General features: G+C 39.2%; 1 protein-coding gene across 6 annotated transcripts in view; it reads right to left on the bottom strand.

Moving 5' to 3' along the window:
- The window catches only part of arhgef11 (Rho guanine nucleotide exchange factor (GEF) 11), a 39110-nt gene that overhangs the window by 3568 nt on the left and 17247 nt on the right, over nucleotides 1-18295 (bottom strand). For 5 of the 6 annotated variants that reach the window (XM_084108132.1, XM_084108135.1, XM_084108130.1 and 2 more), the window contains 18 exons: nucleotides 17928-18131; nucleotides 17480-17527; nucleotides 17261-17409; nucleotides 13971-14111; nucleotides 12937-13013; nucleotides 12727-12852; nucleotides 12514-12631; nucleotides 12201-12379; nucleotides 12031-12106; nucleotides 10016-10198; nucleotides 9807-9888; nucleotides 7652-7726; nucleotides 7519-7553; nucleotides 6485-6655; nucleotides 5273-5503; nucleotides 3627-3701; nucleotides 2206-2516; nucleotides 1397-1532 (listed from right to left, as the gene is read on the bottom strand). In XM_084108132.1, coding sequence (XP_083964258.1) covers nucleotides 1397-1532; nucleotides 2206-2516; nucleotides 3627-3701; nucleotides 5273-5503; nucleotides 6485-6655; nucleotides 7519-7553; nucleotides 7652-7726; nucleotides 9807-9888; nucleotides 10016-10198; nucleotides 12031-12106; nucleotides 12201-12379; nucleotides 12514-12631; nucleotides 12727-12852; nucleotides 12937-13013; nucleotides 13971-14111; nucleotides 17261-17409; nucleotides 17480-17527; nucleotides 17928-18131 — 2417 coding nt within the window. The remainder of the gene's footprint in view (nucleotides 1-1396; nucleotides 1533-2205; nucleotides 2517-3626; nucleotides 3702-5272; nucleotides 5504-6484; nucleotides 6656-7518; nucleotides 7554-7651; nucleotides 7727-9806; nucleotides 9889-10015; nucleotides 10199-12030; nucleotides 12107-12200; nucleotides 12380-12513; nucleotides 12632-12726; nucleotides 12853-12936; nucleotides 13014-13970; nucleotides 14112-17260; nucleotides 17410-17479; nucleotides 17528-17927; nucleotides 18132-18295) is intronic. The other variant, XM_084108134.1, reaches the window with a different exon arrangement.

Raw genomic sequence — 18295 nt, 5'->3', positions numbered from 1 at the left:
ATCCGTGATTAAAGTGCTCCACACTGCTCTGGGGGGTTAATAAAGGCCTTCTGAAGTGAAGCGATGCGTCCGTGTCAGAAAAATGTCCATATTTAAAACTTTGTCGACTAAAATAACTAGCTTTAAGTCGGCTTACGCCACAAGAGTCACACTTGACGATGTCTGGCGTAGATGTAGGAGTAGCGTACGCTTCGAGTCTCTCGCGGTTCAAACAAACAAGGCTGAGCAACTCAAGCGCTCAGACATTTCTCTTTAAAAATTCTCGTTTTCTAATTCGTGGCCGGTGTTTTGTTTTGCTCTATCCTCTGTGCTTACGCATTCGTCATTACGTTGTGCGTCAGCAGGGCCGTTTTTAGGCATAGGCAAACTAGGCGGCCATCAGCTGGAAGGGCGCCAATGAGCGCATGTCTGGCACTTTAGCAGGGGTGTGTGTAAAGGCTGTCACAGCCACCCTAAACTCCCAACACTATTGGGCTAGAGTCCTGTCAATCTGAGGATTCCTATGTGCCATTGGATCAGAGAACAGACAGTTACTGTCTGACTGTTGCATGTACAGTTTGTGTTTGGAGCGCTCAACAACAACGTTACATCACTGAGCTCGGCCAATGCTTTGGCAAGGTAACGATTTTTTTTTTTAACCACGCAATAACGCTAAATTCAAAGGCCAATTAAAAAAACAGGTACAGTAAAAAGTGCACAAATCCTTCTTTTGTTAGGGCAGTATTTGCGGTAGTCAAGAAATCATGATGTGAAATGGGCAGATAGCGTATCGATTAATCCCTTCTAATAGTGATAATGCGAGCGGTGTCATACAGAGGGCATAGTGTCGCATTATTTAAAGGGGAAGTTAATACAAGTAGTCCTGAAATGAATACCAGAAATACTAATGTTGCTTTTTAAGATTTGACTGGGGGCACTAATAAGGGTTTCGCCTAGAGCGTCAAAATGGCTAGAAACGGCCCTGTGCGTCAGGTCAAGGGTCACTCTTTCGCCGTAAGTCGACTTGTGTACGGGCGTCTGCCGGAAGCTAGTTATTTTAGTCAATAAAGTTTTAAATATGGATATTTTTCTTACGAGAACGCATCGCTTCACTTCAGAAGGCCTTCATTAACCCCCCAGAGCAGTGTGGAGCACTTTATTCACGGATGGATGCGCTTTGATGGACTTCGAAAAAAACAAACAAAAAACATTTTAGGACATTTTTTTTACTATAACTCAGATTGTGTTCGTCTGAAGGAAGAGCGTCATATACACCTATGGCTTCAGGGTGAGTAAATCATGGGGTGATCTTCATGTTTGGGGGAACTATCCCTTTAAAGACTTTGCACACGTTCTGCACTGGAAACTGGATGTGCCGGTGTTCACTCAGCACTAAACTCAGGGTTAATGTCCTCACCGTCTCCTGCTCCTCGGTCCAGGGACGGCATCCGGGCCGCTGGCGGACACTGGCAGATGACATCACCGGAGGCTTCATCAACAGGAAGTGGCTTTCGTAACTTCTTCAGAAGTTTGTAGTGATCCGCTTCGATGTCCTAAAGGTGAAGACAAACATCAACAACATGTTTATACACCAGCTGGATCTGAAACACAGGCGGGTCATAATCTGACCTAACAGATAAAGAACCAATAACTGAATGTGCAAAAAAAACACTATTATTTAAATGTGAAGTATTTATACAATACAATATTTTTTTTTTATTTAATATAAACATAAACTCATTTTATTTGTATTCTAAATATATATATAAAAAAAATATAAAAAAAATTATATATATATATATATATATTCTTTTTTATATTTAGAATACAAATAAAATGAGTATACATATATCTATATATCTATATATATATATATATATAACAAAAATAAAATAATACAATTTGAAGACCGCCAAAAAAACTTTACATTTTTTAAAACTCATTTAATTTTGCATCAATAATTGTTTTTATTTTATTTTGTGAGCGATTGAGTGTGTGTGTGTGTGTGAGAGTGAGTGTGTGAGTAAGCGTGTGTGAGTGTTAACATGCGTGTAAGCGTGTGTGAGCATGTGTGTGAGCGTATGTGTGTGTAAGCGTGTGTGAGTGTGTGCGAGTAAGCGTGTGTGAGTGTGTGTGTGCGAGTAAGAGTGTGTGTGAGTAAGAGTGTGTGTGAGTAAGAGTGAGTGTAAGTGCGAGTGTGTGTGTGTGTGTGTTTGTGTGTTTTACCCTCAGATGCTGCAGTTTCCTCATCAGCTCCTCCATAGTGTTGAAGATCTGGTCCGAGTTCTTGATCACATGACGCTGTGTGCTGGTTTGTGATTGGCCGAGCCCTTCCCCTCGACTCAGAGTCTCAGTGAGCGACGGGTCAGCTGGAGAGAGGCAGGGCGTCTCGGGCTCCTCTTCCTCGATGATGAAGGACGACGAGCACACACTGCTGTGTGTGTGATGGCTGTTCTCAGAGTGTGTGTGTTCATCGGTGCTGCTCTCAGTCAGAGCGCTGGACTGATCTTTGGGCATCACCAGATAAAACATGTTTCCTGGGAACAGCGCAGTTATACTTAACAAACCCATCCCAAAAAGTAGTGTTTCTTTACAAAGTGACCAACCTGGAGATCTTAAAGCACTGTTTACAAGGTCACATGGGTCAAAATAACTGGACCAATAAATGAAAAACCTTAGCGTTGAGCTCTGATATAATAAAGGCACAGATTCTTATTACAATGGGTTTAAGTGAAGATTGTTATAAGTCCACTTAAAGTCACAGTAAAGTCAAAATTAAGTATGTTTTCTGAGTTTGTCCAAAGCTTTCAGTTACACTGTAATGGTGAATGGCTAAAACTTGAGGAACAAAAATCTATTTCGTTTCATTTAAAATGTTTCGTCTTTATATTGTTTCAAAATTAATTGGGAGATAAAATGTGAAATTATTACAATATAAAAATATATTAAAAACTTTAATGTTAGGTGTGATTAATCACGATTAATTACAGAAAAATGTGTGATGAATTAGTTAATTTATTTTAAATTAATTGACAGCACAAAAAAAAAAAAAAAAAATCTGAAAAAAACTGATAAAAACGAGAAAACTAAATATTCAGTAAAACAAACTAAAATTTTAATGAAAACAAACATTTCCATATGCAATAACAGTACATAAATAATACTAAAATAATAGAATGACTACAATTAATATATTAAATTTGACTACCTTATCGGTTCAAAACCAGTAAAAACTAACAAAACAATACAAAATAAATAAATCAACTCAATTCTATTAATGGGATAGTTCACCCGAAAACTAAAACTCTGTTGTCATTCACGGGTTTGGAACGACATGAGGATCAGTAATTAATGGCAGAATTAATTTTTGGGTGAACTATCCCTTTAAACTCTTTTGTAACTTCCCGGTTGACTGTGTTTGTGTGTAACATTCCTCTGAAAGCAAACGCGCTGAAGCTCACGTAAAGAACCACAGAGAGAGGAGGACCGAGCATTCAGGACCGGCTCTCGAAACTGAAGCCAAATCTCATCCCAGGTTATATTTCACAGTCGACGGAGACTGAAGCTTGAGACAAGTCACAATTGTTGGCAGGAAACCGGCCCAGAATGCATCAGCCACAGGTATTGTACCATAAATTAAGCCCCACCTCTGTCCTTAGAGGATTGTCTGGCGGTGACATCATCGGTGATGTCGTCAGGAAGAGAACAGCCCGCACCCATGACTGTGTGTGAAAGACAGGTAGAAGGTGTGTGTGTGTGTGTGTGTATATGAGAGGGTGAGTGAGTGTGCGTGTGTGTGTGTGTGTGAGAGAGAGAGAGAGTGTGAGTGAGTGAGAGAGAGAGAGAGAGAGAGTGAGTGTGTTTGTTTGTGTGTATGTGTGTGTGAGTGAGTGAGTTTGTGAATGAGTGTGTGTGAGAGTGTGTGTGTTTGTGAATGAGTGTGTGAGTGAGAGAGAGAGTGTGTGTATATGTGTGTGTGTGAGTGAGTTTGTGAATGAGTGTGTGTGAGAGTGTGCGAGTGTGTGTGTGTGTGTGTGTGCATTTGTGAATGAGTGTGTGTGTGGGTGAGTGTGTGAGAGAGAGAGAGAGAGAGAGAGAGAGAGAGAGAGAGTGTGTGTGAGTGAGTGAGAGATTGTGCGTGCGTGTGAGAGAGTGTGTGTGTGTGTGTGTGTGTGTGCGTGCGTGCGTGCGTGCGAGAAAGAAGTGAGCATATAAATGGCGTGAGGTGCATTTATATAATGCATGTAAGTTAGAAACAGACAAATACAAGAAGCCACAGCACCGTACATGTACGAGAGAGAGAGAGAGAGAGAGAGAGAGAGAGAGAGAGAGTGAGAGAGAGTGAGAGAGAGTGTGTGTGTGTGTGCGTGTGCGTGTGTGTGTGTGTTGTGGAAAAGTAGCAAAAAGAGAGAGATGAGAAAAGTGTTAAATCACATAAGCTTCATCACAGTGAGATCTGAGCACATGCAGAGAGAGAGAGAGAGAGAGAGAGAGAGAGAGAGAGAGAAACTTCTCAATTCTCTGAAAATACAGACTTCAGTTAAGAATTTTACAGAAACAACATCCATGATCCCTTTTTAATTAATCCCCATTTGATCCCATTTTTGTTAATTGAAATTAAACTGAAATAATATGAAATACAAATATTTCTTAACTGAGAGAAGTTGACTAACTAAAACTGAAATAAAACACTTAATAGTAATATACTTGTGTCTGAATCAGATGCTCTGTGATTACTAGGTGCTTTTATAATGATTATATAAGAATCAGAATAGACATTATTTATAAATAAATATTAAATATTGAAATGCATTTAAAACTAAATAAATATAGAATATGTCCCTCATTGTAAAACCAGCTTGACGTGCAGTAATGCACTGACAGTGAAAGTGTTATCTCTCTGAGTTCTGTCCTGAGGGATTATCACTGATGGAGTGTTTAGGACACACTTCAGCACTGTGTAAATATCTAGATCACATGTTAATCTTCTTGTGTTCGTGTCAGAAGTGGAAATACTGGTTCTGATTGCAGACGATCTTAATAAGCGCTTTAATCCGCTGGTGTAAAGCTGACATGTGTAGTCTTGTGACTAGTGTAAGTGCAGAGCAGTGTTTTAAAGCTCGTCGCTGCATTGCCTTGCTCAAACACTGCGCATTTCTCTAAACGTTTGCTTTTTATAAACCGAGGGACGAGTCGAAATGATCGTAAACTGAACATAAATATGACTTTAATCACTATATCATGTATATATTAGTAGCTGATGATCATATGATATAGTGCAGATTGCGTTTACCTTTCCTCACCACCTGAACTGCAGGCTGACGCACCTCCAGGGGTGGAGCTTCTACAGGCTCCTCCCCCCACTGGCTAGGAGTCTCGCTGGGGGCGGGCTCAGGAAACTCCGCCCCCGGTCCTTCTGCGAACGAGCTTCGTTCATTGGCCGTCTCGTTTGTGGGCGTGTCATCGGAATCCTGACTCCACCCATCCTCCAGGTCTCTGAAGATCAGCTGTCGGAGGGTTTCCACTGAGGAAACAAGAGGAAAATCATATTATATCATATATATATATTTTTCCGTTTGAGTCACTTAGTAGAAAGTTAAGATTTTCAAGAGCAAAACTGTGTTGTACGCTCAATTTTATGATTTTCATGTGCAAAACAAATTAGTACTTCATTCTAGACAGACAGAAGTTCTATTTCACAAAGCAAATTTTTTATTTTTTCAAAGTCAGACTTTTTTTGTATTATTTATATACTATTACAGTATGTATTAATATGTGCGTAAGCTCTTAAAGGGACAGTAGCCTAATAAACCTGCTACCGTCTGTCATTAACGTTAATCACACAACAACAGAAAAAGAAAATCACTCACTGCTCTCGACTGAATAACTTGTGTAGCTTTAATAAGGATTCATCTATATTTCATTTATAATTGATCCAGAAGTGAAGTGTTCGATAACTTTATTCAGTTTCTGTATGTTTCCTACCTGAAACTCTTAAAGCACTGTTTACAAGCTTACATGGGTCTACAACAATATCTTTTTGTGCATTTTGACTGGGCAAGAAAAACCACGACTGTTTCCCGAAACCGTATTGTCGCAAATTTGTCATTTAACCTCGTTAGTTAATGATGTCACGCCAGTGTTGGAGTAATAACTGCTTGAAATGAATCTGTTTGAGATCTAATTAACGCTAGATGTTTTGCTATATTACAGACATGAGGACTATTTCTCATTTTTCTCAGTTATTTTGCTTTATTTCCAGATTCAGTCATCGGCTCGTTCTTACACACTAGAGCTCGTTCACACACGCGCACTCTTCAAAAACTACACTTTAAATCTCAACAAACTAAAATACGTAAATGACATTTGTATGTATTCTAAATAAAACACAGTTTTTAATATGAATGTTCGTTAGAACAGATTGAGCCCTGATATAATGAAGCGCAAGTAAATGTGACGATGTAATCGGTTCATGTGAAGACTGCAAACACTAGGGTTCGCTCACCATCCTGAAGAGCAGCTTCTGCAACGCCAGCTTTAGATTGGAGGAAACCGTCCCCGTCCTGGCGAACGCTGGCTCCTGATTGGTCGGTGGGAGTGGTGGGCGTCAGAGCACATTCATCATCACTGTTAGAGTCCCGTTCCAGAGACACGGGCGACTCCGACAGAGACACGTCTACGGGAGAGCCGGAAATAACATACTCTTTTAACCTTCATCATAATGTGACTATAGAACTGGAAACCCCAGGCCTTAGTTCTGAGAGTTACTGCATTTTAATCACAAAAATATATATTTTACGTCCTCAGAATAATGTTCACTGATGAAATGCTCACAAGTAAGAACTTTTATTAAGAAAATTATATTTTCCTAAATCTACAGACAGCCTTGTTGATGAATAACAGAGTAAATCAGAGTAAACATTGAGTAAAATGAAAGTCATATTAATTTACTGTTATTAAATTGTATTATTATTGAAACTCTCTGGCTTTTGATTAGATTAGTTAAAGGTTTATTATTGAGTTTTTTTATTGTATTCTGTTTGATGTGTTTATATTTTTACACTGCATGCTTTCTTTTTATGCTTTTTATATGCTGAATGGTTTATTGTACAGGACTTTGGTGCAACTCTGTTGCTTTTAAATGTGCTAAAGAAATAAATGTCGACTTGACCTGTTATATACACTACCTTTCAAAAGATTGGGGTCATTAAGATTTGTTAATGCTTTACACAGAAGTCTCTTCTGCTCACCAAAGCTGCACTGATGTGATCAAAACCACAGTAAAAATAGTGAAATATTATTGCAATGTAAAATAGCTATTTTCTATGTGAATATATATATATATATATATATATATATATATATATATATATATATATATATATATATATATATAGAGTAAATATATATTCTATGAATATATAGTAAAGTGTAATTTCTTCCTGTGATCAAAGCTGAATTTTCAGCATCATTACGTTTGACTGTGTTCATTAACAGATTGTTTAATCTCCAGATGTGGTTATATGAGGCGTCTCTCACCGAGCTGATTGGCTGATGAACACACACCTGGGGACCTGAAACAGAGCACACACACACAGTTTGATCAGAGAAAGAGAGAGACGGTGGTGTTCAGTGTCTGTGTGTGTGTGTGTGCTGGTCTGAGCTCACGTACCGCACTGGTGACTCTGGTTTAGCTGGGCCTGATCCAGTGGCGGAGGCGATTGTCTTATCCAGCTGGTCTTTCCAGCTGAGACACAAGAGCAAACACACATCCATCCAAAGAGAATTACAACACTAATAATTCCAGCTCTCAGACTCACTCTCAATCAAAGCTGATTTCCATTTCAACATCAGTATTGCAGAAATGTATGAGAACATGGTATACGAGCACATTTTCAACTATATGAACCGTTTTGTACTTTGTACTTTTTTTTTTTAACTTAATTCTCCTTGTATTTGCTCAATGAATTCATAAAAGTACCAAGGTTGTTATTGTTAACTAAAACTGTTAACAATAAACATTTTTGTTAACTGAAATTAAGCTAAAATAAAATAAAATATGAATTATAATTCATTAATTAAGAAATTATGCCTTGGCAATAAACTTGAAATGAGTTTAAGTTGAAGCACTAAAATTATTAACTGGAAATTATTTGGAACTAAAATGAACTAAAACGGGAATAAAAAATAACCTATATAGCTATATATATATATACACACACACTCACCTAAAGGATTATTAGGAACACCATACTAATACTGTGTTTGACCCCCTTTTAGCCTTCAGTACTGCCTTAATTCTACGTGGCATTGTTTCAACAAGGTGCTGAAAGCATTCTTTAGAAATGTTGGCCCATATTGATAGGATAGCATCTTGCAGTTGATGGAGATTTGTGGGATGCACATCCAGGGCACGAAGCTCCCGTTCCACCACATGCCAAAGATGCTCTATTGGGTTGAGATCTGGTGACTGTGGGGGCCATTTTAGTACAGTGAACTCATTGTTATGTTCAAGAAACCAATTTGAAATGATTCGAGCTTTGTGACATGGTGCATTATCCTGCTGGAAGTAGCCATCAGAGGATGGGTACATGGTGGTCATAAAGGGATGGACATGGTCAGAAACAATGCTCAGGTAGGCCGTGGCATTTAAACGATTGGCACTAAGGGGCCTAAAGTGTGCCAAGAAAACATCCCCCACACCATTACACCACCACCACCAGCCTGCACAGTGGTAACAAGGCATGATGGATCCATGTTCTCATTCTGTTACGCCAAATTCTGACTCTACCATCTGAATATCTCAACAGAAATCGAGACTCATCAGACCAGGCCACATTTTTCCAGTCTTCAACTGCCCAATTTTGGTGAGCTTGTGCAAATTGTAGCCTCTTTTTCCTATTTGTAGTGGAGATGAGTGGTACCCGGTGGGGTCTTCTGCTGTTGTAGCCCATCCGCCTCAAGGTTGTGCGTGCTGTGGCTTCACAAATGCTTTGCTGCATACCTCGGTTGTAACGAGTGGTTATTTCAGTCAAAGTTGCTCTTCTATCAGCTTGAATCAGTCGGCCCATTCTCCTCTGACCTCTAGCATCAACAAGGCATTTTCGCCCACAGGACTGCCGCATACTGGATGTTTTTCCCTTTTCACACCATTCTTTGTAAACCCTAGAAATGGTTGTGCGTGAAAATCCCAGTAACTGAGCAGATTGTGAAATACTCAGACTGGCCCGTCTGGCACCAACAACCATGCCACGCTCAAAATTGCTTAAATCACCTTTCTTTCCCATTCTGACATTCAGTTTGGAGTTCAGGAGATTGTCCTGACCAGGACCACACCCCTAAATGCACTGAAGCAACTGCCATGCGATTGGTTGATTAGATAATTGCATTAATGAGAAATTGAACAGGTGTTCCTAATAATCCTTTAGGTGAGTGTGTATATATATATATATATATATATATATATATATATATATATATATATATATATATATATATATATATATATATATATATATATATCTATATATATGTATATATATATATAATTTTTTATTTTTTTTTAATAGTAAATTGACAAAAGCACAAATAAATTACTAAAATTTAACTAAAATGAACAAAAACAAAAAATAAAATGTAAAATAATATAAAACTATAATAACACTGAAAAGAACTAGGACAGCATTGTATAAAATGGTTTAATGTGCAGTATAGACTGCTTATATAAACGGCCTGTTTCACCCATGATAATGACAGCAGGAATAAATAAAGCTCCCTGATAGGCTGCAAACCTGTCAATCAAACACAAGCAGCCAATGAGGACTCACGTGTTCTTCTCTGACGAGGTCCCGGCCACCAGCTCATAGATCTGTCTCTCAGACGTGCTGATCACATACAGCGCTTTATTGTCTGCGAGAGAAAAGTCCTGAGATGAAACGTGTCTCTCTATCTCCGGCAAGCCTCTCCTCAGTGTTTTACTTAAAGAAGACTCTGGGATACACTTGCAAGTATAAATGCATGAGGTGTGACCTCTGACCTGTGGCGACGGAGCGCACGAGGGAAGTCTCGAGGCGTATGACGGGACAGAAGGGTGTTTTGAGGTCAGTAGCTCCGCCCCCGACTCCGCCCAGCGAGCGTGACGGACAGCGCAGGATGAGGCGCTCGTCGGGACCCTTCTGGAGCAGAACCAGCAGATCTGAGAGCAGCAGCGCCTGGATCTCTGCGCACACACACAAAGACTTTAAAGACTTTAAAAAAATAAATAATCAAAGCTTAAAGACATGGACTGAACTCTGTTTTTTCCCCTCTATTCAATATGACTATAGATAATAATAGTAATAATAGTAATAATAATAATAATAACAATTCGACTCATGTGCGTCATCCCTGTGTTGAAATGGAAATGTGCCGCCTTCCAAAGGAGTTATTGGTGGGCGTTCTTATCGAGGACACCTGCTGTTGTTTTCCGGTCTCTTCCTTTAAAAAGGGCCTTATGACAAATGACTGCGGGAGGGGCGCGGCTGCATTTCGGACTTTGTATTGTTTGTTTTCTGTTTATGTTTTGCATCCAACATTACTACAGCCCATTACACTTCATGCATTCACTTAACTTTACACCACTGATTCCTGACAGTCTCATGTTACTTCATTCTTTTTCTGTATAGTTCTCTTTTGTTAATAAATTTCGTATATTTTTTGGCACTTCTGCGTGTGTCCCCGTCTTTGTTGCGTCCTTTTGAGCCATGGGGCGTAACAAATGGGGGCTCGTCCTTTTTTGTTTGATAGTTTGCGAATGATTGAAATATTTGATAAACTCATTTGTTTCCTCGAGTTTTTGCTTTTGATTTCATTTTATTCGTTTGAACATAGTTTGAGACGGTTGTTTGCTCCTGACATTTTGAGGGAAATCCTATTTGAATAATTTGACGTCACGGCGCAATTTAGTTTTGTGTTGGGGACCACCTGACAGTGATTTGTGCAGTTCGCAATGATTCGATCGCCGTTCGAAGTCACAGATGGGTAAGTAACTGTTGTGCAAATTTGTTTTTTACTTGGAGTTTTTCCCGGTTAGGCTAAGCGACTTGTTTCCTTCTGCGTGTGTCCCCGTCTTTGTTGCGTCCTTTTGAGCCATGGGGCGTAACAAAAATAATGTTTATTATCATTTCAATTATAAAATTATATTGTAAAAATGAACGATATTGTAAAGTAAAATAAAAACAGAAAATATGGAAAAATATATGTAAATAAAAGCTTTAAAATGTATTCAAATGTAGAGTTTCAAAAAAATTATATTAAAATAAAATAATAATCAATATAATAATAAATACAATTATCATAATTTGTTTTAAACAAGTTTTTCACCATTGAGAAAATTATTAAAAAGCAATAATAATAATTTAAGATATATATATATATATATATATATATATATATATATATATATATATATATACATACACATACATACACACACACACACACACACACACATACATACATACATACATACATACATACAGCATATGTAATATTGTACTGAAAAATACAAACAGAAAATATAGAAAAATGTTTGGAAATATTTTTTACAGACCATTTACTTTAAAATGTATTTGTGTAGTTTAAAAAAATATACTATAATATTTTATATTAAAATCAAATAATATAATAATCAATATATAAATATAGAGATAAATATAATAATCAATAAAAAAGTAATCTCCATTGAATATGATTATAAAGTAATAATTATGTTAAATCATATTTTTTTATTATTTCAATTCTAAAAATTAAATCAACAAATACATATTTCTCTTGCGATAATATTATTGTATTGTAAAAGCGAAATTGAAAATTTGCAAAATTCACATCCCTGAATAATATATTTTTAATATAAACTGTACGTTTAAAGTCAACTTTGAAAATAAATTATCTTCAGGATTAATGCAGGACTAAATGCACATCAGGACGGTTGACTAGAGTAACACTGCATACATTAACTCTGGTCTTTCTCTGATTATCACGATGATTTAGTGTAGATCTGCACAGGTTTACCGATGGCTTTGTCTTTGCTGAACCTCCAGGTGAGCGGCCCCTCGTGGATCATCCTCTTCGTGGTCAGATCCAGATTCTGTGAGGAGGAGAGAGAAACCACAGCGTGACCAACGATGTTCCCGCCGTTAATGAGGCGTACGGGACGGGTGAAGGACAGAAAGGGGCGAGACCTTGAACTGCGCTGCGACGGGATTGGCCTGTCTCTCGAGAGGCGTGAGGTCGAGTCTGCGCTGGTATTGGCTGAGCCGGTGTCGGTGCTCCGTTTCCCTGACGACCTCGTTCACGGCCTGAAGAATCCCTCGACAACACACCTGAGCTCTCTGAAGCTGCTGCAGATCAGGAGAGGACACTGCACACACGCACACACACACACGCACTTGGTTTAGCCTAAATCTTAGACAGCGTTGCATGTACAGATCACATGATAACTATGTGTGTGTGCGTGTGTGTGCGTGTGTGTGCGTGTGTGTGTGTTCCACTCACTCTCGGTGTGTTTGATGATGTTGTCCAGCAGCAGGGGATATTTAGTCAAGCGCTGCATCTCCGACACCAGCAGATCCTTCAGCTGTAACCGACGACAGTGAGGACTGGCCTCACACTCCTGACACACACACACACACACATCACATCACATCACATGATACACTCAACATCTCCTTCACCATCATCATCATCTTCATCTTCATCATGCGTTACCTGTATGAGGTGTGTGAACCGCGGGTCTTTGCGCTGCTTGTTCTTAATGAGCTCGAGCGCTTGACTCTGCTGACTGCACAGGTGAGACACCTGCTCCTCAAACTGCTCTCCAGCCTCTCCCTCGAACTACACACACACACACACACACACACTGCATGACTCGTATGCCTCACGAACAGCAGCACTGTATTTGAGGAGGGACACACTCACTCTGGCCAGCATGATGTCCCCGATGCCCTGAACGATGGGAGATTCCCTGCGCTTCCTCATGGACTCACATAAACTCGCTGGCAGAGAAAAACTACATTAGTACATCATAGAATCAAAATGGACAAAATTACAAAAAATAATATTACAAAAAATGCAATATTAAAATGATTTATAAGTGCATATTTATATATATATAATAAATAAAATTCATGTGCCTCGTAATCTTTAATCAAAATAACTTCCTTTCCCTCATGCAGCATCTGTTTGCTGATGATGCGATCCACCAATAGCAAACCACACCCATTCAACCATCCAATCAAAATCTAGCTTGCAGAAACGCGTGAGCACTGACCGTGTAACGGTACGATACTTCTGTCCCCCCGCACTCTACTTTATTCCTATGGGTGACGTCAAGCGACTTTGATGCGCCCGCAAAGCATCCCGGGAAGGCGGCGCTTCATTTGAAAAAATGCTGCGTGTCAAAAAGAAGGCCAATGCCCATCTTTATGCAAATGAATCCGTTGAACGCAACGCGACTATCCAATAGAAGAGGAGCACATGGAGACTGGGGGAATCATGAGAGACCGCTGGCTCAAAACCACGCCCATAGCGGTAAACTTGAGGAACGCCCATCAACGTACAAATGAGGGGAGGCGTCGTTACACCACGCTTCAGTCGTGTTGCAAAAAGTGGATCCGTACCGTAACGCTACGGGCGTGGTTTTGACCGAGCGGGAAATGTTGCGTATTAGAACAGAGGATCTGCGAGAGACTTCCCCCCGTCTCCATGTGCTCCTCTTCTATTGGATAGCCGCGTCGCGTTCAACGGAATTCATTTGCATAAAGATGGGCATCGGCCAGCTTTTTGACGCGCAGCATTTTTCCAAATGAAGCGCCGCCTTCCCGGGATGCTTTGCAGGCGCGTCAAAGTCGCTTGACGTCACCCATAGGAATAAAGTGGAGTGCGGCGCGACAGAAGTGTTGCACGGACAAGTGGATCAGTACCGTAGCTCGCAGAAACGCGCGAGCACTGACCGTGCAGCTCGTAGACCTGCCGCAGGTTGAGGAAGATACAGGACAGCTCGTCTGGACTCAGGACGCTCTGCATCTTCTGATAAAACACCTGATCCAGAACCCTCAGCGTGCGCAGGTGAGACGCCTCCGTCGTGAACAGCTCTACGGGACACAGATGAGAAATCACAGCAGGTCAGGGCTTTGAGCACACATTTCTCTGAATGGTTTCATGCACAGTCGTGTTAAAGGTAATCGTGTCATTTCTAGCGCCATCTAGTGGTGAAGTTGAAAACACAGTTATGTACATGGTATTGCATTTCTGTCAACAGATCCTCCTAAATATTACACAGTGCCCCTTTAATAGTGTCCTATGTGAACATGTTCTGCATTTTTTTCTTAAAATCCCTTATTTGGTTGTTTGCTTAAATTTCATTGAGACATAAAACATCTAGAAAAACACTTACAAAAGGAAAATGACAACTATATACTGTGGTAACTATAGTTACCGTTGGGCTTAAATGCAACCAATCCTAGACTAAGATAATACAGCCGAACTATACACTTAATCCAAAGGTTTTATGCTTATGTGTAGAGTATGCATGCTTATATCATGTGATGTGTGATATGTAGTGTAATTAACCCGGTATTTTCCCGTAATAGGACAGTAGCAGTTTCCATTCAAAGTTGCGAATTTGACTATCAATTACACTGCGGTTCAAAAGTTTTGGACCGGTACATTTTTTTTAATGTACTCGTCAATGTACTTTAAAGTCTCTTCTGCCCAAAGCTGCATTTATTTGATTAAAAATACAAAACAAGCAGTAATATAGTGAAATATTATTATGGTTTACAACAGCTGTTTTCTATGTGAATATATAGTAAAGTGTAATTTATTCCTGTGATCAAAGCTGGATTTACAGCATCATTACTCCAGTCTTCAGTGTCACATGATCCTTCAGAAATCAGTCTAATATGATGATTTGATGCTCAGGAAACATTTATGATTATTATCAATGTTGAAAACGTGTACATTTTTTGATGAATAGAAAGTTCAATAGAACAGCTTTTATTTGAAATAGAATATTTTGTAACATTTAAATATTGTAACATTATAAATGTGGTTACTGTCACTTTTGATCAATTTAATGCATCCTTGCTGAATAAAAATAATAATTTCTTTCCAAAAGCTTTCTATTTAAGACAAATGCTGCTTTTGAACTTCCTATTCATCAAAGAATCAAAATGTATAATAATAATCATAAATGTTTCTTGAGCAGCAAATCAGCATATTAGAATGATTTCTGAAGAATCATGTTTCCAATCTAGTGTTTTTCTCAATGCAAAGTGTTTTTCTCAATAGAAACATAGCTAGTGTAAAGCATAAATTATTTTGTTTTGTTTTCCTGGTTAAGACTGGTTACACAAACAGACAATACTTTAAGTAGGTGCCATATAAGACACACCAATCTTTTAAGGGTGTGACAGTGTAATTTCCTCAATTCAGTTCACTCAGCCAGTATTGAGTTGTCATGACGTGTGTGTCTCAAAACAGCTTTAGATTTGGGTTACAGTTTCCTATAAATGTTCAACTAAACACAAGCATCTTCCATTTTCCCCGTGAACACACACTGCAGTCTGAGGCTTCGGGCCGTCTGAGATCATACATGACTGTGATCGGCATGCTTTTCATACACGTCTCATCTTTAAACAGACGGTTAACGCTGATGAGACCGGCATGTCTGGGACTGTCAGAAAGCTCATTTCTCAAGCCTGAGGAGAAACACTGATCATTACCGAGTCACACACACACACACACCTGACAGACGGCTTGTTATCACAGGCCATCCGAGTGAAAAGTAACCCTGGGTAATTGTGCATTTCACACAGTTTATGCTTCACCCTGGGCTGCTTATTAACTCGAGGAAGTCGGATATTGAGGTTTCAGACATCTGTGAACTCACTGTTAACATTCTTATTGACATATTCACAGGCATAAAAACACATATTAAAGTTGTTGAACAACCTATTTATTAAACTGTTTGTCAGTCTGTTTGGTGATTCAGTCATTTTACTCCGATGCCGACAACATAATGGGTGAATGTCTACGTGAGGCACAAAGTTAGTTTAGTTGTTTGTTATTAAAAATAAATGTCACATTCTGACCGCCTTTCAAACGCACGCATTAAATAGTGCTGAACACAAGCGTGATTAAATAAATAAATAAATAAAATGTTCAAGGCTCACTACAAGTTCAGCTCTGTCACAGTAAATGTGGCATAATGTCCATTAGCAAAGAAAATTATTTTGATGTAATCCTCTTTTCTTTTCTTTTTTTCTTTTTTTATAATTCAAATAAAGTAAAAAAAAATAATAATAATGCATTTTCATTAATGCAAATAAACAAAGCCAAATGAATGTCAAGGGTTTAAAAGAAGAAATCTGTCTATGAGCATGATAATTCATGTAAGCGATGTGCTAAAAAATGGTAGCAACATGCTCATTCATGCTAGCGCTGCTCTAATCTTTCCTAAATCATTTTAGGATTTCTTTCCTGGAAAACAAGTGTATAATCTGATCTGCAACCTTGTCGAAATCTGTCTTTTTGACGCAGGAATTTGTTTGATGTTCAGATTTTTCATAACCAAAATTATTTTTCTTGTATATTTGCATGTATCACAGTATGATATTTAAAATAAAATACAGGATATTAACTTAAAACAAGCTAATTTGAATGATTTGGACAAAACTAGTGCAAGCTTGGGTAATACTTTATTTTACAGTGTCCTTGTTACATTTGTTACATGTACTTACCATAGTAATAACAGTAAATTATGCATAATTACATGCAACTAACCCTCAATCAAATCCTAATCCTACCCTAACCCTATAGTAAGTACATGTAGTTGATTAATATTACTCAGTACTTAAATATATAATTACACTTTAACAATGACACCTTAAAATAAAGTGTAACCCAAGCTTGTAATAGGCAGGATATCGTCCGCTGGTGTGGACGCTAATAGTTATCGTTATAGTTAACTATATAGTTATTTTTCTTGTTGATTTAATTTCAAAATGTTAAAATGACTGTCAGTGGTAATTAACATCATGCCACAGATGCTGCACAGCTTGAATTGTATCGAACCTGGAAAATTCCTTAAAAATTGGATGCTTATAGATTTCTGCACCACAAACGTAACTGCAAAATGACTGTTTTCAAACAGGTTTCCAATGTCTTCAGTCAGGCAAACGCCTCCCTGCATCAGTGCGCGTGGCGTAAAAGCTGGATTTGTGTGTGTGCAGGCGTGTACCGTAGATGACGGCTTGTCTGTCGATCTCTCGCGAGGAGAGCGAGGTCAGCACGTGCGAGTCCACCGTCTCCTGCCAGTTCTGCGAGTCGATCACGTCCTCCTCGAGAGCCGGAGCGTCCGGGAGCAGAGCCACGGGAGAGTCCACGAGCCTGCAGACACAGCGAGGAGAGTCAGAGAGAGACACGGAGGAAGCGGAGCATGTGCTGTGAGGGACGTCACCTGCGCTGAGATCGAGGCGTGTACGGCGGCGTCGGGTTCTCCAGCGACCTGGAACAACCATAATCACACAAGTGAAGTTAGAAACGTACAAAACTTAGTAACAAAAGTTATTCAGTCAAGAACGAGTGATTTTCTCTTTGTCTGTTGTCGTTTGATTAGAGTTATTATAGAGACGGCAGCAGAATATGAGGCTGCTGTCACTTTAAGAGCTGCACGGGTCCAATATACTGATACACACGTGCACAGAAAACAGCCAATGAGTCGTTTAAACTCATTGAAATGATCACAAAGGAATCGATAAGAGGAATTAAATTTTTTATTTTATTACAAGTATCCGATTCCTGACCTCAAGTATTAGATTACAGAATTGATGTAACGGTCTCAGTCCAGGCCCCTCCCTCTCCTCTCACACACACACACACACACACACACACACACAGTTTCGTACCTCGCGGAGCTGCTGGAGGCTGAAGACGAGGCGCTGTGATGTAACGGTCTCAGTCCCGGCCCCTCCCTCTCCTCACAGTCCTCCATGTCAACGTCGCTACGGGAACGAGGGACAGACTCCGCCCCCGGCCCGCCTCCTCGCCGACGCCCCTCCCCCTGAGCCTTCAGAGACTCACTGCGAGCCAAACGCACCGAGATGGTCGGACTGAGAACCAGAGAATAAACAAACATCAAATCATTAAACCTGACAGGAAAACGTCTTGAGATTAAACTCCATTAAACACACCAATTATTGTATTATTACTATGTATATTATAAACTCATATTAATGTATATATTATAAACATCAAATAATTCAAGTTGACAGGA

This window comes from Abramis brama (assembly GCF_963993115.1).
Source record: "Abramis brama genome assembly, chromosome: 3".
NCBI classification, from domain to species: domain Eukaryota; kingdom Metazoa; phylum Chordata; class Actinopteri; order Cypriniformes; family Leuciscidae; genus Abramis; species Abramis brama.
The sequence above is the reverse complement of the archived record's forward strand: the minus strand, read 5'-3'. Positions and strand labels throughout refer to the sequence as shown.